The 26,264-nt window shown below is 36.4% G+C and overlaps 1 protein-coding gene across 1 annotated transcript in view; it reads right to left on the bottom strand.

The window, feature by feature from the left end:
* Positions 1-26,264, bottom strand: part of ME1 (malic enzyme 1) — a 188,168-nt gene that overhangs the window by 147,475 nt on the left and 14,429 nt on the right. Inside the window, exons 2-3 of the mRNA XM_019442753.2 lie at positions 13,013-13,146; positions 8,777-8,926 (exon numbers count right to left, since the gene is read on the bottom strand). Of these exons, the coding sequence (XP_019298298.1) occupies positions 8,777-8,926; positions 13,013-13,146 (284 nt within the window). The remainder of the gene's footprint in view (positions 1-8,776; positions 8,927-13,012; positions 13,147-26,264) is intronic.

Below are 26,264 nucleotides of genomic sequence, written 5' to 3'. Positions count from 1 at the left end.
TTTAGCTCTACACTTGGGGGCTAGACCATGCGAGTTTATACTTTTTTTCCACATGAAAATATTTCAAATAATTGAAGAGTTAGCTATATCCCTTTCAAGTTTCCTCTTTTAGTTTAAATATTTCTATTTTCACCAACCCTTTCTAATATGACAAGTTAGAACTCTTATTGCTTCGGTCACTCGTGTCTGTTTGCCAACGACCCTGAAAAGAATGGCATCCAAACTAAATGCAATATTCTTGACATGATGTTATATAAAGAACTATTGCCTCCATCTGAAAAAAAAACCTTTATTCTTAGTAATAACAACACTGATTTATAACCCTTCTTAAAAATACATAATGATGCCCTAATTAATATATTTTCATAAATACTGCTGGAGATAAAACTTGGCAATTTTCTTAATTCTCTGTATGCTGTGTATAAATTTAAATCAAAACACCTGGATGTACCACACGGATTGTAGCAGAGTTATTTTTGGACCCTAAACTTACATTTCCATTCAAGTTTTCCACATTTAAAATCTCTACATGAATATGGAGACTTGATGAACTGTTACTTTACACTTTTAAGGGTCTTTTACAGTAAAAGATAAGTTTCACTGCCTTGCTGAAGATATTTATATGTCTTTGCATACACTTAGACAATCCTTAGATCTTGATAGGAAGAATTAATGTTGAATCATGCCTACATTTTTTCCATTCTCTAAATTTTTCCTAATTATGGAAATACTTAGGAAAAAAGAAAGTCTGGAATCTTAAACCACCTCTGGGCACACACTGAATTTCCAGCACTTAAGATATAGGATACTCTACCTCAACTCCTGTTTAGCACAAGTCACATACACATTTTCTTAAATATCGCATTTAGTCTGCTCAGAAACAAAAGTTAATTTGAATTACTAGTTCAAGAAATCATTACCTACATCTCCATAATAAATGAAAATCAATTTTGCAAATAATTATCTCTAAAAAATCAGCTGAATTAACAGGTAAGAGATTTGAACTAGTCCAGACATTCCATCTAACTTGTTTCAAATCTTTGAAAAAAAAATTCCAATATATAGTGCTTTTTCTCATACTTTAAAGTGGAATAGATGCAAATATTAGGCCTATTTCAAGGGAAAGGAGATCAATTAACAAAAGAATATTCTGAAATAAGTATAAATCAAAATCAAAGGTTTATTATTGTAGGTAAATGGTGGAAAAGTTTATTAACATCAAACATTAAAATGATTTGTAGAAACATTAAAAAATGAGTTACTCTCTTAAACATCAACTATTTGAGTTTCTAGAGATACAGAAAATCCTAATACAGTAAAAGATAAAAATTACGAACTAAACCAGAGTTTAAAGGAAAAAATATTCCCTGATTCTCAAAAGTTACCTACATTTTTTTAAAGATTCTGAAGTCACTTAACTGAAGAAAGCCAAATCCAATCAAGAATAGCCCTGGTATTCCTGGGCGCCTCTTGTATCCCGGACCTCTTATAGGGGTATGACCTGCTCTCACCCCTTCCCAGACAACCTACAGTGCTGACACTGAGGGGATCCGGGACAGCAGGAGAATCCGGGACAGCAAGAGATATCTATTAACCTCTGGACCCTAGATCACTTGGCTGTTTACATCACAATGGTTCAGTAACAACCAGATAGCATTAAATTATTGAAAAGTGCCACAGCCTTACTTCAAGGGTTGAAAATTTCACCAATAGTTATTAAAACTGTCTGTGAAACCATATTTCTTTCCCATAAGCAAATTAAACGCTTGATTTATAAATTACTGAGGTACTTAAGTATTTATAGCTTAATAAAGTGAAATTCCCATCATACAGCTATATAGGACATCACAAAAATAGATTACATTTAAGAAAACCAGGTAGGGGCGCCTGGGTGGCTCACTTGGCTAAGTGCCTGCCTTCATTCGGCTCAGGTCATGATCTCATGTTTTGTGAATTCAAGCCCCGTGTCAGGCTCTGTGCTGACAGCGCGGAGCCTAGAGCCTGCCTCAGACTCTCGGTCTCCCTCTCTCTCTGCCTCTCCCCGGCTCACACTCTGTCTCGCACTCTCTCTCTCTCTCTCAAAAATAAACAAACATTTAAAAAAAATTTTTTAAAAGCAGGTAGATCTAACATGAGAAAATTTAAAAAGAATATGAAAGCATCCATTCTAAATTGCTCAATGATAGTTATTATAGTTATAATCTGCACTACAGAATAAGAACATTATTGGGTTAAAGCAGTATTAGCTCTGGGAAGGTTTGTTTTTACATTGATTCCCATCAAAACCAAGACTCTCACCCTATAAGACTACAACACTTGCTGAACTTCTGGCACATCTGCAAAAACTATGTTTCCATATGAGTAAACAATCTCCATTTCTAATCACAGTCTAATTATGGTCATGGTTTTAACTGTTTCTATATTACTAGGTACTTGTCTTCATATAAAATTGCACTTGGGGTAACAAAAGCTTAGTCCTTGTAATTTAAATAAACACTCCAAGTCCTTTTTGGAATTGTGAAGGAAATATATATACAAACAAACTATAAATGTAGAAAAACTATTTTAGTATTTTGTTTTGGTTCATCTTAATATTTCCTTTTGTGCATTTCTCTAAGAATATTCTGGGGAAAAAATAAAGTAAAAAAAATAGAACATCTTATTGACTGACTCTCTGACAATTAGTCTTGTTGACAACTTTTGCCACTGTCAAAATCAAAACAGGTGCCATCTATGTAGCATACATAATGTGGGAGTTAAAATACAAGGAGCTTTAACTATATTAATCTACTATGTTCCAGGTCCATACATTTAATTGCCAACTAGACTTCCCTAATTGGAAGTCCCACAGACATTTAAAATTCACCATGTCCTGAAAAGAACTATCTCCCTTACAAACATATTCCATTACTCTGAAACTTGGTGAATGATACCACCATCCACTGAGTTATCAAGAAACCTGGGAGTTACGGGGCACCTGAGTGGCTCAGTTGATTAAGTATCCAACTTTGGCTCAGGTCATGATCTCACAGTTCGTGAGTTTGAGCCTTGCATCGGGCTCTGTGCTGACAGCTCGGAGCCTGGAGCCTGCTTCAGATTCTGTGTCTCCTCTCTCTCTGCCCCTTCCCTGCTCATATTCTTTGTTTCTCAAAAATAAATAAACATTAAAAAAAAATCATCATCATCATCATAATCATCATCATCATCATCCTGGGAGTTATAATAATATCAGTTGTAACAACCACTACCTGGGGACACTACTTTGTGCCAAGAATTATGCAAGGTATATTAACTATGTTAAATCTAACACCACCCTCCAAAACCTGCAAAATAGGTATCACTCCAAAAAATCTTACAGTAAAGAATCCTGTTTAATTTCAGCCAATTCAGGTTTTCTTCAATTAATTTGAGCACTGAATGCTTTTTTCACCATAATTTCTGGCAAACCAAGCAACGGTACTAGTCAGATCAAACTTTGGAAATGCCTTTTTAAAAAACAAAACAAAACAAAAAACCATCATCAAACCTTTTTGTTAGCTCATCCTTTTTACCAAAATCATATCAGTGATCTACTTAGATAAAAATGAGTAGCTGAAAAGAAGATTATAGAAGTTTACAGTTGTATTGTCTGTATGTAAACAAAATTTTACTTCCTCATAGCCTGATTGCTCAGAGTAAGTCCAATTTCTTTCAAATCAATTCTTTATGAAAATTTACCTGTTAGAATAATATGTTTAAAGAGTAGGAGAAATAAAGAACATACCAGTATTTTATGCTTTGTTATGAGATCGAATGAATCGAGTAATATTAAGTTGCTATTTCTAGGAGGTACCAAATAACATATTCAGCACTACCCAGGCACTAAGCTTAAAAGCATGGGAAATAGAGGAATAATTTATACAATATGATCCCTTCTCTCTAGATGCTTACAATCTAGTTGGGAATAAATAAATAGTAAAAAACCAAAAAGAAAGACCAAGAAGAGAAAAAAAAAAAAAACTGAGCTCACAGATCGAGCAGATTGTGATTGCCAAACATAGGGGACAGGAAGTAGGTGAAGTGGGTAAAAAGGTTGAAAAGGTACAAATTTCTAGTTATAAAATAAATAAGTCACGGGATGTAATGTACAGCATGGTGACTACAGTTAATAATACTGCATATAATAAAAATGCACATTTGAAAGCTACTAAGAGAGTAGATCTTAAAAGTTCTCATCACAAGAAAAAAAAATTTTTATAACCATGTATGGTGATGGATTTTAACTAAAACTATTGTGGTGATCATTTCACAATACACAAATATCAAATCATTATGTTGTGCACCTGAAATTAATATAATGTTATGTCAATTATATGTCAATAAAAAATAAATTAAAAAGTAAAATAAAAACAGACCAAGAGTATTTTGATAGAACATTAGAAATATCAAAAGAAGGAACATGATTAATTGCCAAAGGCATGGTAAAATGATATGTAGCTAATAAGAGCTCAGAAGAGAAAGAGAGGATTCTTGGAAAATGCAGTGTAAAATAAAACAGGTAAAAATATTTCCAAAGAAATTACATAAATCTGCTTTAGCGATTCTTTATGTATACCTGCATTATCAATTTGCATTAAATTTTTCTTTTAAAAAAAAGTTTTACAGAATACAAGTAATTCAAGTAACACAGTAGGCTCAGCATTCTGCAAAAATACAAAAAGAATCATGTCTAGCTCCAAAAATCACCTCTATCTACAAATTAGCCACAATTGTATATGCTGACATAAGCATATTGCAATACCAAATACTGAAAATTCTGCAAGGATTAAAATGTTATGGGTACATGGGAACAAGATAATCCAAACAAACTCGACATTTTTAAAAATCATTATCCACAACATCTTGAAAAACCCAAAGTATCTATGCCAAAGAAAAAAGAAATTCCACAGAAGACCAATAAATGGATAATCCAGCATCATACCTTAGGAAAAAATATGTTGGCAGAATTATTCATATAAGAACTTATTTTTGGATACCTAGCCAGATTTTAATGCCATATTTAAAATGAAAAATAAATATCTAGTCATAGAAAAGTATCATATTGAGACAGGGAAACTCAAAGGGCCCATGAAAAACTGCTTTATTCACTCTTTACTTTTTTCTCTTTTTTTCTGCTTCTACTCTTGCTAGGACCTATGCCCCACCCCCCTACACACACCTCATAGAACACATAATGTATGTCTTCCTTGCAAAGGTCAAGGATTTAATGATTTCTTTGGAGACTTTGAGCACAATAGATAACACTGAAGGAGTGACCAGGCAGGGTCATCACGAATGTTTTCCAAGACCACTGACTCAAGACCCCTGGCTGCAGGGTACAAGTGACTTATGGAGAATACCTAAATACTCTTCATTCTTGGATTACTGACAAGATCTGGGCACCAGACCACCATCCTCAATAAAAACTCCAGGCCCCAAGCAAAGACGAGGTTCACTCTTCCTTCCTTTCTCAGTCTCCCAGACACTCTGTCCATATCTACACACTCTCCATACCTTAAAAAACAGCCAAGAACCCTCCTGGCTGGTCCTACGGGACCTCCCTCTGGGTCCTTGGACCCAGCCAGCCTGTATCAATATCGTTAAGCTATATTAGAAAGTATGAGATCAAAGATATACCTGTTTGCAATTTTATTAAGCTCAGTACTTGTACTATTATCTCTTAACTTTCACTTATTATGTTCCTAATTGCTACCCCCAATTATACAAAGTAAATATAACAAGAGGAATCCTCCTGTTCATTTTCTGAATGTCTTACAATACTTGCTGTTGCAGTAAGAAAGATTAAATAGACATTTGTCAATTTTGGCTTTAAAAAATAATCTATATGCTAAATGAGGCCTGAAAGATCCATTATTATTCAAACACAATAACAGTTTTCTGCCCAATTAAATACAATGTCTAAATATATCCCACATAACACATTGTCAAACAGGTTCCTTTCTTTACAGTCCTAAGAGAAGCCAGGAGAATGAATTCCATTAAAGAACTTCAAAATCATCAAAAGTTTAGCAAGATCTACACATTAAAAATCAACATGAAAGAAAACTGCCATAAAGCAACCATATATAAATATGATTATATATTTATTTATATAAATATATAGATCATATATAAATATCATATATAAATAGTTTTAGGAACTTTACTTTCTCTGTTAGCAAAGCATTCCTTTACCTAAATTTCAAATACTGTACGTAAGTTGGAAGAATAATAAGATGAATATCTCCACCAAGATTCAACATTTGTGAGCATTTTGTTACAAATGCTCTGCTACCTCCTGCCCCATCTCTTCCTCTTCCCCTTCCTTTAATCTATCAATTTATTTATTTCTGGCAAGCACCCTATAATCAATATATTAATACTTCTAAAGAAAAACAGATAACACTAAGATAAATACTATAAATACCCTTATATAAATTCAGTTCCACTTCCCACCAAATGGGTTCAGACACATCAGGTTTTATCCCAAATTTAAATTTTTTAAATGTAGATAAAGGATGGTGGGCTGCAGCTTAATCCCCATGTCACAGAGGCGGAAACTAAGACATACAAAGGATAAATAATGTATTCAAGACTAAAACAAGTAGCAAAACCAAGTACGAAAATATAGGCAATCTACTCCAGAGCCCACTTCTAACCACTGCTCTAGGAAGCCTCCAATCCAACAGGAAACCCTCATGCCTTTCTTGATCTATCCAGAATAATTCCATCACCCCTAACTGTAATGCTGGCCTAATCTGGACACCATCCTCTCTCACTGGGTTTACAATAGCCTGCTACCCAGGCCATCTGGTTCTTCTATCCATTCGACTACTAGTAAAAGCTAATGTTCTTTAGCCTCCAAGAAACTACAGGTTCTGTGCTCTCTCATTTATGTTATACCAGTGACTTCACCTACCACTCTCCTCTCTCTCACACCACCAGCACACTGGCCTCTATGCAACTCCTTGTCCCCAGGCATGTTCCCACTTAGGGCCTGGCACATGTTTCCTTTTATATCTACATGACTGCCCCCCCCCTCACTACTATGGTATCATTTTCCAATGAGGCCCTACACTGTCCACTTTATTTAAAGGTGCAACTACCCCCCCCACTGAGCGATGGACTCTCCAAATGCCCTTTTCCTGCCCTAGTTTTTCTAATATTTATTACCTTCCAACATCCTAGACAGTTCACTTATTTTTTATCTCCCTATCTTTTCTGCTCTTAGATTTATAGGTGTACCAATGTATGCTCAGCCCTTAGAAAATCATCTAATGTATACTAAATGCACAAAAAGTAATTGTTGCTATTGGGACTTCTATGTCAACTTCAACCCAAATCCTTTGAGTTATGCTCCTCTACATCTCTTATAGTTAGCATTTCTCAGTATATCCCAAACAGTTACAATTTCAAAAAATATGCTTAAATTACATTTTAAAACAGCCGAGTGTTACACACTTATGCTTTTATGAAGACTATTTTTAGAAACACACTTTATAGACATGGAGAGATGTTCATGTCACTGAGAGAAGACAGATAAGGAAGAGCTTATATAGTATGATCTTTGTGTAAGGAAAACAGTATATATTTGTGTGAATTTAAAGGTTTTCTGGTATAATGACATTAGGTATTTCCAAAGCATTTCTCCCTTCTGCATATTTGTATTTTCTCATTTTTTCAATAATGAAGATATATTGTTTGTATGATTAAAAAATAAATATACTTCTATACCCCCAAAATTATTCTTCACAATACAATTACCAGCTAAATTCTAACTCTTGCTCTATTAATAAAATATGTATCCACTGTTAATACAGCTGTTTTATAAATGCAATATAGATATATGCTATTAATGTAACTTAACAGACCATCTACAGATATTTATCTAATTATTTTCTTTATACAAGGGATGATGGGGTCAATTCTTTTCTTTATACAAAGAATAACATGACACAAGTGTGTTAAATATTACCAATATTATCTATGGGAAATCCACATATTCAATCTAAGTTTCAGATATTACCTTTGGAACACTCCTTTCAATGGCAGTTCTTTTAATAAGCTTTTTTACTTGTGGTATAAACTTACAAACATTTTTTATCTTTAAATTCAGAACTATAAGTTCTGAAGCATAAATATATTCAACTTGAGCTTTTGATTTTGCTGCTGTTAAAAGTATTATTTATTATTTATTTCAAATGCGTCCTGCTTCAAAGTATTTAAAGTAATATAATTAATAAAATAAAGCTCTGGATTTAGAAAAATTATATTCTATATTTTATACAACTTTAAAGGTGACTAATATTTCACTTAAGGAAAATCAACAAAAGAGCTACTTTATTTTTTTTAAGGAGCTACTTTAATGCCAACTCTTAATTTAGAAAATGTATTCATTTTCAGAAAAATTTGGAATCCTTGTTTTAACTTCTAATATGTATAGAAAATACTGTTAATTAACATTTCAAAGTCAAGCTTAATTATGGTCAATTACTTTCTTCCCAAATAAAAAACAAGTTCATTTATTGTCTATAAAAGGAAACCTAAATTGGCTTATAATGCTTTCCCATGATCTTAAATCTAGAAAAATAATACTATATTTTTTAATGTTTACACATATTTATATCTGAAGTTCTTTTAAATGAAATTTGATTTCAATTTTTCCAAAATTAAATTCCATTCAATAATTTCTTAATTATTATAAAAACTTTACAAAAAAATAAAGACTCAAGTGTATTTAAAATGAAAGTTTACATACCTTGGCTTCCGAAATGCTAAACTATATTGCTGGCAAGCCAGACCCACAGTGGGGGTATAGACAATAGGCATGAATTTCTCAATGTCAGACATTAGCACTCTGTAAAAGAGTTTTTCATTTCGATCTTGAAGATCCATTAAGAGAAGATACCTGTGGAAATTGGACATAATGAGATCTATATTCCAACAAATCATGAAATAGCTGCTTAGATTTTTAACCACTGTTCAACAAAGTATTAAGTACTTTTTAGGTCATAAAGACAACATCTGATCAAAAAGGACTTTAGAAATATTCTTAAACACCTCAAAGAATGAAGAACCATGAACCTGTGTGAGGTTTATTCAAACATTAAAATCATTGCTGAAACAGCAGGTTTATTTAATACCTGGAAAGATTTTATCCCTATTTTAAAATGAAAATGCCACTATAGATAGAATTTAAATATTAAGTAAATAGACTTCATCTTTTAACTTGTAGTACTGAATAACCAAGGGAAATGAAAAGTAGACAATAAGGAATAAGCAGTGACTCTAAAAATTACTAAGGTAGGCAAGTTCAAGAGACTTTTCTTATCATCTTATCAAATGTCCTTTTTCTTTCTAGAGGCATTTCTAACCCAGAGTTACCTTTCTAAACACCAACCTTATTATGTTACCTGTAACCTTCGAGAATTCATAGAATAACACCCAAACCGCTGAGTACAACTTAAAATAGTCTTGCAAAATTGCATTTAACAGTCTTACCATATTTTTTAGGTTCATTTTCATTCACCAGAAGACTTGAAAATGCACAAAATTTGGAGCCAGAGATACAAGGATTCTAATGTTTGGCAAACAGATGGGTTATACCAACCCCTGTAACATTTGAAGATGATGACTTTCGGCCAAGCTAAAACTGATTTAGTTATGTGGAAATCATCACTGCTGAATCAATGATCAATTCTCAGACCTCATTTTATTTTACCCGTCAAAATATTTGACACAGGTGTCTTTCCTTAGAGCTCAATATACTTTTTTTACTTGACTTCTGGGCCATCATACTGTTCTTGGTTTTCTTCCTGTCTTACTGGTTATTCCTTTCCTGTTTCGTTGCTGCTTCCTCTTCTTCTCTGAAAGCTAACACTCATCTCTGATATATTAGGAAATTAAGTTGGCTTTACCCTTAATATATTCCCAAAATCTACACACCTTCATTGCTACCATCCTGGGTCTAATCTCTTGTATTAATAATTATTATTATTGTAATAGTCTCCTAAATATTCTTCCAGTCTACATTCTATTCACAACGTTGCAGACAATCTTCTTGAAAAATAGATCAGGTCTTGTTGATCTACTTAAAACCTTGAATGGCTCCCCATTTCACTCAGAATAACACCAAAGTCCTATAGTGGCCTTCAAAGCCATTCGGAAACTGTCCTCCATTACCTTGCTAACTTCCCCTCCCAACCTACCATATTCCCCGAGCTCATTCTGATCCAGACATAAGTCTCCCTGCTGATCCTGGAACATACCAGGTGAAGAACACTGTTTCCCAGATTTCCTCATGGCTAATCACCTCACTGCCTTTGATTATTCACTCATAAGTCATCTTCCCAATGAAGTCTATCCTGATCAATATGACAATATAATAATGCAAACTAACCATACCATCCCTCAATATTCTCAGCCCCTCTTATCCTATTTTTTTCCATTAGCACCTGTCAATTTCTAGCATACTAATTTGTTATTTTACTATTTAGTATTTAATAATTTTTAAAAATAATTTACCTAAGTTCCATGAGGGCAGAGATCATTGTCTATAATCCTAATGTCTGAAAGAGCACCTGACACTGAGCCGATGTTCAATAAATACTTGAGGAACAGTCTGTGGTAAAAACATGAACGTGACTAGCTCTTACACGGTAGAGGTAAATGGCCCAGGAAAAGAATGTAAAGTAAAAACATTTGAGTCTGAAGGAAAGACTAACAGAACAAATGAAAGAGATTGTAAAGGAGTTCAAGAAACTGCAAACATACACGTTAGGCAAATGGATCAGCTTCCTTCCTAAGCTGCCCCTGGGAAGCTCATGGGCTCATGAAAAGTAGCCATGGCAGTGATAGAGGTTATCCATGGGCTCAGCAACATGAACTTCCACTCACCAGACCAATCTAACTACAGACACTGCTGAGTACCCCATGCGCCAGCAGAAGAGACCAATGCTGGGCACCTGATACAGCACCGTTCCAAGGGATGACCAGCAAGCTACATGGCAGCAAGCTGATTACACTGGACTGCTTCCATCATGGAGGAGTGGTGCTTTTTTTTTTTTTTTAACTGGAATAGGCACTTACTATGGATACAGATTTGCCTTCTCTGCACACAATACCTCTGGCTAAACTACAATCCACAGATTTATAGAATGCTTTAAACACCACTATGGTATTCCACACAATATTTCTTTTAATCAAGGAACTTACTTCAAATGAGAGCAAATGAAATGAGGCAATGGGCCCATGTTCTTGGAATTCACTAGTCTTACCATGTTTCCCACCATCCTGAAGCAGCTGGCTTGACAGAATGGTAGAATGGCCTTCTGGTGACTCAGTTACAGTATGAGGTAGGTGGCAACACCTTGCAAAGCTGGGGCAAGGTTCTCCAGAATGCTAGCTATACTCTGAATCAGTGTCCAATATATGGTGCTATTTCTCCTATAGCCAGGATTCACAGGTCAAGGAACCAAAGGATGGAAATAAAAGTGGCACCACTATGACCCCCCCCCCCCCCCGCCATTCCGGTGACCCACTAACAAAATTTCTGCTTCCTGTCCCTGTGAACTTATGCTCTGCCGGCCTAGAAGTCTTAGTTCCAAAGGGAGGAATGTTTCTACCAGGAGACAATGATTTCACTGAACTGGAAGTTAAAACCACTGCTAGCCACTCTGGGCACCATATGCCTCTGAATCAACAAGCAAAGAAAAGAATTACTTTTCTTTTGGGGTGGGTTGGGATGGGGTGATTGATCCTGACTACCAAAGGGAAATTGGACTACTACTTCATTATTATTATTATTATTATTATTATTATTATTATTATTATTATTCTCTTCAACCCCACGGCAGAAAGGAATCCTGCCAAAGACTGCCTTTGGATTCGAACTGCAACTCTCCCCTTGGTTTCCAGCCTGCCAGTCAGCCTACGGATTTAGGACTTACCTCAGCTCCACAATCATGTGAGCCAATTCCTTAAAATCAATCAATCAATCAATCAATCTATATAGAACCAGCAGGTTATGTATGTTGTATATGTTAGTACTTTTTCTCTGGAGAACCCTAATACAAATACTTACTAGGTACTGGTCTGCTACCTCTTCTAACCTTTGCAGCAATATTTTCAAAGAACTGTCACTTCTTTTAATCCACAAATGAAAAACCTGAGGTTTGGAGGGTTTCAGTACCTTATTAAGAAAGGGCCAGGTCAAAAGCACAGGGCCAGGCATGTACAGTGGTCATGGCAGTGGCTGCAGCAATTTGCTCAAGGCCCCACTGCTCATGAAATACAGCCAGAATTCCAACCAAGGGCTCTCTAATTCCAAAGGTAGGGAAAACATTACTTTCACCTTTGTGCAGACACAGAAACTGAATTCTAAAAGTAAGTGACCCAAATCTGCAGTAGTGTTAGAACCAAGCTTGGAAGTTGAAAAAGTATGCTTTTATCTACAATGAACTTAAAGTCTGACTAAAAGCCACTATGACCTGTTTTGCTCTGTCTAGAATGGCATTTCCTGGGGTGCCTGGGTGGCTCAGTCAATGAAACATCCGATTCAGCTCAGGTCATGATCTCACGGTTCATGAGTTTGAGCCCCCTGTCGGGCTCTGTGCTGACAGCTCACAGCCTGCTTCATATCTTCTGTCCCCTATCTCTCCTCTATCTGCCCCTCCCCTGCTCACACTCTATCTCAAAATAAAAAATATATATATTTTAGAATAGCATTTCCTGATAATTCACCTTTATAGCAACCATTTGATCACAAAAGAAAAGTGGTCTCTCTGAGGATATAGTTTAGAAAAGAAAATTTTATATTATTCAAATGCTGGTATTGAAGGTAATTTTTTTTAAAAACATCATTGTATTTCTAGGCAAATTCTTCTCAAACTTGACTACTCTGTCCAAATCGCTAAATATTTTAACTTCCTCATCCAATAAAAAAATAGACAACTGCCTAAGAGAAACATAAAAATCATCTTCAGGAATATGTTACCTGTCAAAGTCAGAGGTCAGACGCTCAAAATTTTTAATTACTCTAAGAACCTGGATATCCTGACTGATGAAGCAAGGTGGCAACAATCCATGAATATTCAATTGTTGTCTCTCTTCCAGGGTAAAAGCCAAGTCCTATGGAGGAAAAAAACAAACAAACAGTAATTTAAAGGAAATAATAACCAAAAACTATAGATGTACACACACTTAAAATCCAACAAATATATGGAATTAAAAATCAGAACATCTGGTATTGCCTAAACAAGGCCATCCAACTGTGTAATCTCTCAATACCTCATTTTCCTCATCTTTATATATTAGAGTACTATAATATTTTCAGGTCTGTGTCATTCATATTTGAGGTTTGAAATTAGGTAATGGAGAAAATGATGTGAAGATATGCAAATGAAAGACATAAATATTATTACTGTCATTAAATATATAAATGAATAGGAGTTACAAAAGATTTTTAAATTATGAACATTTTAAAATTATGAACCACCTATGACCTGCTGTTCCTCAACCTATAAAATAGATCAGGAAATGCCTTACATATAATTGAGACACCCAACACTGCTCCCCCAAACTATCTCTTACTGTTCTTAGTACATTTCTAGCTACACAAACTTTCTCACCATTGCCTAAACATACCACACCCTTTTATTCTTTCATGACACCACGGACAAAAATTTTTCTCTGCTTCTCTGTCCTTCAAGCCTGACCTTAAATGCTCCCTCCTCTCTAATGCCTCTCTAAAGCCTCTACAGATTCAGCCAGTATGTCCATTAGAACCCTATTATTTTATACTATGTTATCTGTTTACATGAACACTGACTGTAAAAAACATGAAGCTCAAAAATAAGTAACAAAATATAACTGATGGGCTGATACAAAAACCCAGAATGGACTGAAGAGATTTGCTGGAATATAATAAGAGGGGAAGTAGTAGCAGAGAAACCCCAGTAGTCATTAATCTGGAAGAATGAGATGAGCCATTCCCCTGGAGATGACTCCTCCTGGGGCTACCGAAGCCCAAAACACTTCTTTGACTAGACTGACAACTGTTTCTCTGGGTCTGGCAAAAGTGCACCAAAATGATGATGGTTGGGTTCACTCATTATGACCATTACTGACGCTTCTTAAGACAGCTTGGATGGGTAGACATGTGTCCACTGACTTTGTAATGGGTGATTCTACAGCCATCCTCCTCTGCCCCTGAAAGTTTCTTGCAATGGTAGAACAGTGATTCCTAAGTCTTTAGAAGGTTTATTACTCAGGGGAAAAGATAATTTGGTTCATCCCAGAGGTAGATGACAGTCCCTGACTGTTGAGAAATGAACACATTGAACCTCAGAAAGTAGGTGAAGGAGGTCAACAGATGAGCAACTCTTTCTTTCTTCTTATTTTTTATATTAATAGGCCCATTTATTCATGTCACTGATGAAAAAGCCTTATGTTTAATTAAACTTCTGGGTCAGGGAACAGACTGAAGAAAGTCAAATAGATTAGTCCACTGAATGACACATAGTGGAGCACTGTAAATTGCCTACAAGGGCTAGCTGGGAGTGATGGCTCCAGAACCTCCAGAATGAGAAGCTGTATACAATCTTGACTTCTCAGCAGAAGGTCTCCCAAGTGCTATCAGCACAGGTGGTGTCCAGTTTCCAGATATTTTTCTCCACTAGCAGCCACTCTTATGACCGCAAATGCCCCATTGTTACAAGTTCAGTTGGGGGTCCTCTGGAGCTGTTCTGTTCCCCAGGAGCTCAATGGGCCCTTCCTAATGATAATCCATAGTGTTCAGCTGTGGCTGGCCCAACCATTCTCTCCTGGATGCCTAGAGAACAGCAGACAGTGCAGCCTGTCAGTCCTTTGCCTAGGAGTTCCAGTAGGCACCAGGAGACACTCGTGGTATTGCTAGAACCTTCTGCATGCCATTTGCTTTTTTATCAGTGGTTTGTGTCTCCAACCACAATGCAAACTCCATGAGATCAGGATTTTGTCTGGGGTTTTTTTTCTTTCCCACTGCTCCATTTTTAGTGCTTAGAAAAGTACCTAGAACTTTTCTACATGAATTAGCAAGGTCCGAGGATATAAAATCAATGAGCAGAAATCTGTTGCACTTCTATATACCATTAACAAAGCAGCAGAGAAAGAAATCAAAGAATTGATCCCATTTCCAACTGCACCAAAAACAGTAAGATATCTAGGAATAAACCCAACCAAAGAGTAAAAGATCTGTACTCTGAAAACCATACAAGACTTATGAAAGAAACTGAAGAGGACGCAAAGAAATGGAAAAGCATTCCATGCTCATGGATTGGCAGAACAAATATTGTTAAAATGTCCATACTACCAAAGGAATCTACACATTTAATGCAATCCCTATCAAAATACCACCAGCAGGGTGCCTCAGTGACTCAGTTGGTTGAGCGTCTGACTTCGGCTCAGGTCACGATCTCATGGTTCGTGGGTTTGAGCCCCACATAGGGCTCTGTGCTGACAGCTCATAGCCTGGAGCCTGCTTCAGATTCTGTGTCTCCCTCTGTCTCTGTCCCTTCCCTGCTTGTGCTCTGTTTCTCTCTCTCAAAATTAAACAAAAAAATAAAAATAAAAATAAATACCACTAGCATTTTTCACAGAGCTAGAACATACAAGCCTAAAATTTGTATAGAACCACAAAAGACCCCAAATAGCCAAAGCAATCCTGAAAAAGGAAAGTGAAACTGGAGGCATCACAATTCCGGATTTCAAGATATATTACAAAGTGGTAGTCATCAAGACAGTATGGAACTGACACAAAAACAGACACATACATCAATGAAATGAAACAGAAAACTCAGAAATGGGCCCACAAATATATGGTCAACTAATCTTTGACAAAGCAGGAAAGAATATCCAATGGAAAAAAGTCTCTTCAACAAATGATGTTGAGAAAACTGGACGGTGACATGCCAAAGAATGAAACTAGACCACTGCTTACACCATACACAAAAATACACTCAAAATGGATGAAAGACTTAAGTGCGAAATAGGAAACCATCAAAATCCTAGAGGAGAACACAGGTAGCAAACTCTTTGACCTCAACCAGAGAAAATCTTACTAGACAAGGGAAGAGAAACAAAAGCAAACATGAACTCAATTGGGACTTCATCAAGATAAAAAGCTTCTGCACAGCAAAGGAAACAATCAACAAAACTAAAAGGCAGCCTACAGAATGGGAGAAGATATTTGCAAATGATATATCTGATAAAGGGTTAGTATAAAGAACATATCAAACTCAACACCCCAAAATCAAACAGCCCTGTTAAGAAATGGGCATAAAACATGGATACATTTCCAAAGAAGACATCCAGATGGCTAAAAGACACATGAAAAGATGCTCAACATCACTCATTATGAGGGAAATACAAATCAAAACCACAACGGGATAACCACCTCACATCTGTCCAAATAGCTAAAATTAACAACACAAGAAACAAGAGGTGTTGGCGAGGATGTGGAGAAAGGGGAACCCTCTTGCACTGTTGGTGGGAATGCAAATTGGTGCCGCCACTCAGTATGGAGGTTCCTCAAGAAATTAAAAATAGAAAAAAATACAAAGAGTTACATGCACCCCAATGTTTACAGCAGTATTATCAACAATAGTTGAACTATGGCAAATCCAACTGTCCACCCACTGATGAATGGATAAAGAAGATGTGGTATGTATATATGTACACACACACATGCACAGACAATGGAATATTACTCAGCCACCAAAAAGAATGAAATCTTGCCATTTGCAACAACACAGATGGAGACAGAATGTATGCTAAGTGAAATAAATCAATTAGAGAAAGACAAATGTCATGATTTCACTCATATGTGGAATTTAAGAAACAAAACAGATGAACACATGGAAAGGCAGGGTGGGAGGCAGGGAGAGAAAAGAGGGAAAGAAACCAAAAGAGACTCTTAACAATAGGGAACAAAGTGAGGGCTGCTGGAGGGGAGTTGGGTGGGAGATGGGTTAGATGGATGATAGGTATTAAGGGACGGCACTTGTGGTGATGAGCACTGGGTATTGTATATGAGTGAGAAATCAATGAATTCTACTCCTGAAACCAATATTGCACTGTATATGAACTAAAGTTAATTGAATTTAATTAAAATAAATTAAATTAATTAAAATTTAAACAAAATAAATAAATGTTAAAAGTACCTGACATAACTGGGATTCAGTAATTTGCTACATAAACAAAATGGAAAGCTTTAAATATTTAACTTCTGAGAAATATTAAAATTTTAAAAAATAGTACAATTGCTGCTGAGGAAACTGATTAGCATATTAATTCTGGTAAAATTAAGTTTAAAATTAAAAGCAATCAGTAAGGGATTTTGTTTTAAAAAAAAGTAATTGTAAAATGGAAAGCATACTTCACCTGTTAAAGAAATATCTGGGAAGACTGATCCTTTAAAACATAATGTCATGAGGGGTGCCTGGGTGGCTCAGTCGGTTAAGCGTCCGACTTCGGCTCAGGTCATGATCTCGCGGTCTGTGAGTTCGAGCCCCACGTCGGGCTCTGTGCTGACAGCTCGGAGCCTGGAGCCTGTTTCAGATTCTGTGTCTCCCTCTCTCTCTGACCCTCCCCCGTTCATGCTCTGTCTCTCCCTGTCTCAAAAATAAATAAAGGTTAAAAAAAAATTTAATAAAAAAAAAACAATGTCATGAATAACTCTTCAGAATAAAACAGAATTATGTAGGGGCGCCTGGGTGGCTAGTCTGTTAAGTGTCAGACTTTGGCTCAGGTCATGATCGCACGGTTCGTGAGTTTGAGCCCCACATCAGGCTCTGTGCTGACAGCTCAGAGCCTGGAGCCTGCTTTGGATTCTGTGTCTCCCTCTCTCTCAGCCCCTTCCCTGCTCATACTTTCTCTCTCTCTCTTTCTCTCTCTCTCTCTCAAAAATGAATAAACATTAAAAAAAAATTTTCTAAACAGAATTATGTACAGTAATGTAATTGAAAAAGAAAGAAAAATTCAATAAATTTTTCTCTTGCTCAAAATGAAAAATTTGTAAGTTAAAAATGGGAAAAAAGCTAGAGGAAAACTGAGTCTCAAAAATACATGAACATATGTAAAGAATCAGTAAATTTCTGAATATTACACCTTGAAAATATGCCTCCAAACCAAGAATAAAAATTATCAATATTATGAGAATAAGACTTATTATCAGAAGCACTAACATATTCTCCTGTGTTCACTTAATAATGGCACTTAGTCATTTATTGGTATATTAGCCAGTCTTTTTACATAAATTTTCCAATGTCGGTCTGACCTAACAGGTCTCCCATATTGCATGCCATGTGAATGACAATGCCATCTGTCTATCTTCTGATATTCTTTCATGTTTAGTAACTACAACCCCCCATATGCTGTTAACCAAATATTCTATGGCATAATAGTGTCAATTTGACTCTGAAAAAACAACAACCAAAAACAAAACAAAGCAAAAAAACTACGGCTTAAAAATTTGGGAATTGGTCCAGGTTAAAGTCCTATGATTGGGTTCATATTCTATTACTAATCTTTATGAATTAAAAAAAAAGTTAACATATAAGCAAACTTAAATCTTAAAATTGCTGAAAATTCAAAAATATATATGGCATGATTTTGTTTAAACCACAGTTTTTAAGAACGACACATCAAGGTGATTCCTACCAACCTGCGGCTTCCCAGAAAGTATGCAGCAAATGGTAAGTGGAATTCTGAACCATTTAATAATCCTGGCTCTAAGTTTCATTTTTTCATACTAACAGAGACATATTCATATATATTTTGTAGAAATTACAAACAGTGCTTAACACATTCTCCTTATTAAACGCTAGCTTAATACAGTGAAACACTATCTTAATGCATTCTCCTTATTAAAAGCTGATGTAACAAGTATCTGTTTCAAAGAATTTTTACCTTAGGGTTATGCTGTGGGGCCTATCCAACAAAGGACAGTGTATCCCAAGTATACATGCAGCTTCTAACTTCCATTTGCTTTCTACTGAGTCTTTCATGTAGTTAAAAAGTTTAGACGTCTATACATATATTAGGTTTCCAGACCACCTATAATTCTAATTCCCTAATAGCGTTCTCATACACCCAAGGTTCAACCCTGGTTTTCTCATTTTCTGTCCTTCTTTTACTTTCACTACTCCTTAAAAAACCTTTTGGACTAGATCCCTAGACAGCAGAATGGTATGCTGTTTCACTGCTGAGGATAGCACACAGGACAACTATTCTTCTGGACTCTACTAATTGATCTATGTATATCTTCTTGAGAAAACTGAGACCATCAAGCAGAAATGAAAACAAAATTCCTGGCATAACAAGAGACTTCCATTAAAAACTGTGCTTGCATGGTAACTGAGAAAGAAACTTTTTCCTAAGTAATTTATCAGAAACAATTACCATAAAAACAGAAAAGATACATTCTGAATTCTGCACTAACCATCTTTAATGTTTGAGCTTCAGTAATTTGCCTTGTTTTTTTCCCTGAATAAGGACTCAAAGTAATCAAGCAAAATGGCAAAAAGGAAAACACTGTCTAAATCACAAATATCTTTAAGTAATCGATTTATGTATAATTCATTATAAAATGTATTCATTGTAAGGTTTGTTTTTATTATTCTGAAATAAAGAGATCAAAGTGAGCTGTACCTTTATATGTCAATATTTTCAATATTTTCAACTATGTATTAACATAGTTTATATGCATATTTTATAACTACAGAAAGAGAAGTGATACTAATTTGTCCTGGACACATTCTACTGAATGGTTTCTTCCTCCAAATCTTCCATAGTGCCAAATACTGCTCTTTGATATTGATCTATTTAATTCTAAATGAAAACATAGATAATGACTTCTAGAATTTTTTTGGTGGTACACAACCTTATTTCTTCAAAACCCACCAGCCAGATAGAATACACATTTCCAAGGCAAGTTTTTAAATGATTATTTTGAATGCATTCATCTGTGCAACTAAATTCTCTCATGATCATCTGCTTTAAGAGGCATAAAATCAATTAGCTACAACCAATAATATATTAACAAGAGCTTCTTTAAAAAAAACATTTGGTTTCATTACCCTAAAATTTACAGCAAAATACCATAACCATAACACCTAAAATTCATTTCATCTACGTATTTTAGGATATAAGCAAGTATAACTATTTTGTAGTTTAAGTGACACATTTGCTTAATTAATAAAAAGAAAGAACACCTCTACCTAAGAAAGCCAGTGGATTTTCATTTACTTTTTTATGAATATAATTTATTGTCAAATTGGCTAACATACAGCGTGTGAAGTGTGCTCTTGTTTTTTGGGGTAGATTCCCGTGGTTCATTGCTTACATACAACACCCAGCGCTCATCCCAACAATTGCCCTCTTCAATGCCCATCACCCATTTTTCACCTCTCCCCCACCCCCCAATCCACCATCAGTTTGTTCTCTGTATTTAAGAGTCTTTTGTGGTTTGCCTCCCTCCCTCTCTGTTAGAAACTATTTTTCCCCCTTTCCTTTCCCCATGGTCTTCTGTTAAATTTCTCAAGTTCCACACATGAGTGAAAACATTTGAGATCTGTCCTTCTCTGATGGACTTATTTCACTCAGCATAATACCTTCTAGTTCCATCCACATTGCTGCAAATGGCACGATTTCATTCTTTCTCATTGCCAAGTAGTATTCCATTGAATATATAAACCACATCTTCTTTATCCATTCCTCTTTCCAAAAATTGGCTATTATTGGAAGTGCCGCTATAAACATTGGGGTACAAGTGCCCCTATGCATCAGCACTCCTGTATCCCTTGGGTAAATTTCTAGTAGTGCTATTACTGGGTCATAGGGAAGTTCTGTTTTTAATTTTTTGAGGAACCTCCACACTGTTTTTCCAGAGCGGCCGCACCAGTTTGTATTCCCACCAACAGTGTAAGAGGGTTCCCGTTTCTCCACATCTTCACCAGCATCTGTAGTTTCCTGATTCGTTCCTTTTAGCCACTCTGACTGGTGTGAGGTAGTATCAGTGTGGCTTTGACTTGTGCCAATGGATTTTTAAAATATTGGATGAGAGGTTTAACTAAATAGTTTTAAGTATTTCTCACTTAAAACCCAGTTCCTACAGATTCCTTGTAAGGCCGAGAAATTAGTAACCATCAGTAGCAATACTATATTTTCCAAACAAAGCTCTTACAATCATTAGTAAGATTTAAAAATTTGGGGCACCTGGGTGGCTCAGTCTGTTAAGCATCAGACTCTTGATTTCGGCACAGGTCATGATCTCACAGTTGATGTCATCAAGTCCCACACAGGGCTCTGCACTGACAGCACACAGCCTGCTTGGGATTCTTTCTCTCTCCCTCTCTCTGCCCCTTCCCCACACATGCACACACACACACACATTCCCATTCTCTCTCTCTCTCTCTCTCTCTCTCTCTCAAAATAAACATTAAAAAATAAACATTAAAAAAAAAGATTTTAAAATTCTTTCAGCAAGATGGAGTGCTGTTGTCCCCAAGGAAGGTTTAAGGTAAATTTCACAAAGTCACCAAACCAGTAAAAGTACCTGGTAAGTAACCAGACTGGTAATTCTTAGTAAATTACTGAAACTACAAATGAACACAAATGATTTCAGAAAAAAAAAAAGAAAAAAAAGCCAGATCTCAGATCTTTGATTGAACTGTGTATGAATAATCCAAACCAAATGGGTAATACCTATTGCCAGTAGAGTCCCTAGAAATCACATGCACATTTACACTATTCTAAAAAGTGTAATATATGTGACCTAGACAAAATCCTCCAGGTATGCCTATGATAATATGTGTAGTGATTATTCATATAGTGAACCAGAACATCAGGATTGCAAGGTAATCATCTATTGTGCCTTTGTTTGGTTTATCTTTTTTTAAATGTTTATTAATTTATTTTGAAAGAGAGTCTATGTGTAAGGGAGGGGTGGAGAGACAGACAGAGAGAGAGAGAGAGAGAGAGAGAGAGAGAGAGAGAGAGAGGGAGAATCCCAAGCAGACTCCATGCTGTCAGCATAGAACTCGATATGGGGCTCAATCTCATGAACCATGAGATCATGACCTGAGCCACCCAGGCACCCCTTTGTTTGATTTCTTAATTCCTTGAGCTAATCAAAGATTCGACAGAGTATAAAAATTAGATGGCAATTCAACACATTACCAATTAAATTACACATGAATTTGTAAATGTCCCTTGCCTATCCTGAATGATGACAATCTTCAAGAAGGCTTTTCCTCCTCCTCTCCGGATTATGAGATGTCCTCCAATGTACTCCCATAACATCATGTACTTCTATCATGGAACTTTGTACTCCATTATTTCTGCTGAAGCACTGTTTTACCCTGCCCAAGGTCTAGGTGCTTCTGGTGAACAGGAACTGTGATATTCATATTTGAATAGTACCTAATAAAATGTCAAGATGGATCAGGGTCTCAATAAGTTTTACAACAGGGTTGTACCCTGACAAACCCATCATAAATTGAAAATACCATTAAGTCAAAAATGCGTTTAATACATCTAACCTACCAAACATTGTAACTTAGCTTAACCTACCTTAAATGTGCTTAGAACACTTACATTAGCCTACAGTTGAGCAACATTACCTAACACAAAGCCTATTATATATAAAAATGTCCAAAGGGGACTTTGGTACAAAATATTTTAAGAACTATTGCAGACAGCAAAGGAAACAAAAAAACAAAAGGCAACCTATGGAATGGGAGAAGATATTTCCAAATAACATATCTGATAAAGGGTTAGTATCCAAAATATATACAGGAGTTATAAAACTCAAACTCAACACTCAACTTATAAAACTCAATCCAATTAAAAAATGGGCAGAAGATATGAATAGACATTTTTCCAAAGACATACAGATGGCCAATAGACACATGAAAAGATGCTCACCGTCACTTATGATCAGGGAAATGCAAATCAAAACTACAATGAGATCTCACCTGACACCTGTCAGAACGGCTTAAATCGACAACACAAGAAATAACAGGTGTTGTGAAAATACGGAGAAAAAGGGACCCTCGTGCACTATTGCTGGAAATGTAAACTGGTACAGACACTGGTACTGTGAAAAACAGGTAAGAAGCTTCTTCACAAAGTTAAAAATAGAACTACCCAACAATCCAGCAATTGCACTTCTAGATATTTACCCAAAGAATTCAAAAATATTAATTCAAAGGGATATATGTACCCCAATGTTTATAGCAGCATTATCTACAATAGCCAAATTATGGAAACAGCCCAAGTGTTCATCGACTGATAAATGGATAAAGAAGATGTGGGGTGTGTGTGTGTGTGTGTGTCTAAAATGGAATATTACTCAACCATATAAAAGAATGAAATCTTGCCATTTGCAACAACATGGATAGAGCTAGAGAGTAAAATGCTAAGCCAAATATGTCAGCCAGAGAAAGAAAAATACTGTATGATTTCATTCATGTGTGTAATTTAAGGAACAAAACAAACAAGTAAAGAGAGAGAGAGAGAGAGGCAAACCAAAAAACAGACTCTTAACTATAGAGAACAAACACATGGTTACCAGAGGGGAGGTAGGTGGGGGATGCGTGAAGTAGGTGATGGGGATCAAGGAGGGCACTTGCTGTGATGAACACTGTTATATAAAAGTGTTGAATCACTATATTGCACACCTGAAAGTAATATTACAGTGTATGTCTGCTAACTGGAATTTTTAAAAAACCTAAAAAAAAGATAGGAACTGTTGCAGAGAACTATGCTTCAGTGTCTAAGCGATATATCTCACATTATCAACACGATATTCCCAGAAACACCACAAGATGGCTTTCTTACTTCAGATCCACAGTTGAGATTTTCAAAAATGTTTGGTCTCCTCTTAGTTACTTTATGAGAACTTGTGAAGTTCACGGAATTGCTCAAGGGTCTCCAGAGAAACAGAATGAAAGGGTGTGTGTATAAACATCACATATATGAAGAAATTTATTATAACGAATTGGTTCATGCAATTATGAAGGCTGACAAGTCCCCAGATCTGAAGTTGGCAAGTTGGAGACCCAGGAGAGCCAATGGTGTAGTTCTAGCCCAAGCCCAAAGGACTGAGAAATCAGGAGAGCTGACAATATAGTTACAGTCCAAAGGCCAGCAGGCTTAAGATCCAGGAAGAGCCAGTGTTTTAGTTCAAATCCAAAGGTAGGGGAAAAAAATCAATGTCCTAGCTTGAAGGTATTCAAGCAAGAGGGGTTCCCTCTTTGTCACAAGAGGGTCAGCCTTTTTGTCCTATTCAGACTTGCAGCTGACTGGATGAGGCCCAACCACATTAGGTAGGGAAGTCTGCTTTACTCAGTCTACCAATTCAAGTGTTAATCTCATCCAGAAACACCCTCACACACACACCCAGAATAATATTTGACCAAATGTCGGGACATCCAGGGGCCTAGCTAAAATGACACATAAAAGTAATCATCACACTCACCAAATATTTTTCACCAAATATTTGTTGAGTGAATGCTTATAATGCTTGCAGGCACAGAGCCAATGAAACAGTGTTATGTCAAATATGGTCCAGAGTCTCATGAAGCTAACAATCTAGAGAGCTTAACAGGATATTACATGAAGAGCTACACAAATAATTATAAAATAACACTGTGGTAAGTACAGGGAAAGAAAAGGGAAAATTTACTATCTAACTTAACTTAGGGGCTTGAAAGGGAAGAGCTCACTAAGCAGTGATACTAAAATGAGAACTGGAAGTACCTGGGTGGCTCAGTAGGTTAAGCATCTGACTCTTGGTTTCAGCTCAGGTCATGATCTCATAGTTCATGAGATCTGACAGCGCAGATCCTGCTTGGGATTCTTCCTCTCTCTCTGCCTCTCCCCCATCTGTACTTTGTCTCTCAAAATAAATAAAAATATTAAAAATAAAATAAAATAAATTAAAATAAAATGAGATCTGAAGGAGAAACGGAAGAGTAGAAGCTGACCAGGTGAAAGACTCAGGGTGACTGTGCAGGAAACGGCAGGGGCACAAACCCCAGTGCAGAACAGCTTGGCTTCTCGGAGAAAGTATAAGGAAGGAAACGTCAACTAAGGAAGAATGATGCAAGGTGACCCTGGGGAAGACAGGCAGGAACCAGAGCAGGCAAATCCCTGATAGGCAGGTAAAGTAACGGGAAGACCTGGTTCTTTGCCTGACTAGCGATGCCATTTCATGAAAACACTGCAAGTGTGTCAGCAGCGCTCACCCATGATGTTTGTTATTCACCATATCGAGGAATCTCCATCCTGAGGCTAGCTCACTAAAGAAAGAGAAAACAGGGCTTCAGAAGCAGTTGCTGAGCACCAGGCAAATGACAGAAGGTTCAACCTGGGCTCAAGATTCTCAATCTGTCTTCCTCGTCCCTGCATGATTCACAAAGATACTCTTAACTGCAACACTTGTCTTTGTAACACCACCTCCTAGCTGCCACACCAAGGGCAGATCTCAGCCATGCCCTACAGCAGTAACATTTAACAAGAAAATTAACCTTAAAAATACATAAGCCAAGGGTTACTGAGTGACTCAGTCAGTTAAGCGTCGGACTTCAGCTCAGGTCATGATCTCACAGGGTTGGTAAGTTTGAGCCCTGCATTTGGCTCTGTGCTGTCAGTACAGCACCTTAGATACTCTGTCCACAGCTCCCCCCCCCCCCCGCCCCTCCCTTGCTCACTGTCAAATAAATAAATAAATAAATAAATAAATAAATAAATAGAAGTCATACAATATTTCCAGTGTATAATGGAAACATATTGAGTGCTAGAAACCACAGTTACTGTTTAGAAAGGGGAACAAGCTAGCTGGGGCACAAAAGTGAAAGGGAGACAAACTTTTCACTTCTTCATATTTTTGCTGTTATACAGTGAATCTGTAAGGCTATTAAAAATACTAAGAACTATTAAGAACCATTTATCTCAATCTCAGGAATATATACCTATATAACCATACTTCTTATTTACATTTCTTAAATCTCTATCCTTATGTTTCTGGCAGCTCTGGGTAAGGCAGACACTGCTGTTTACCGTAACATCTATTCTCCCCTTCTTCCGCAGTAAGAGGTCCCTGTATTATTTGGGTGGTAATGTATCAGATAAACGACTAAAATTCCAGACTCCCGCATAAAAGAGGCCCTGTGAATGAGTTCTGAACAATGAATCTGAGTGGAAGG

This window comes from Panthera pardus, unplaced genomic scaffold (assembly GCF_024362965.1).
Source record: "Panthera pardus isolate Hobbes unplaced genomic scaffold, ASM2436296v1 HiC_scaffold_17, whole genome shotgun sequence".
Lineage (NCBI taxonomy): Eukaryota > Metazoa > Chordata > Mammalia > Carnivora > Felidae > Panthera > Panthera pardus.
Note: the sequence above shows the minus strand (reverse complement) of the source record. Positions and strands in the feature narration are given on the sequence as shown.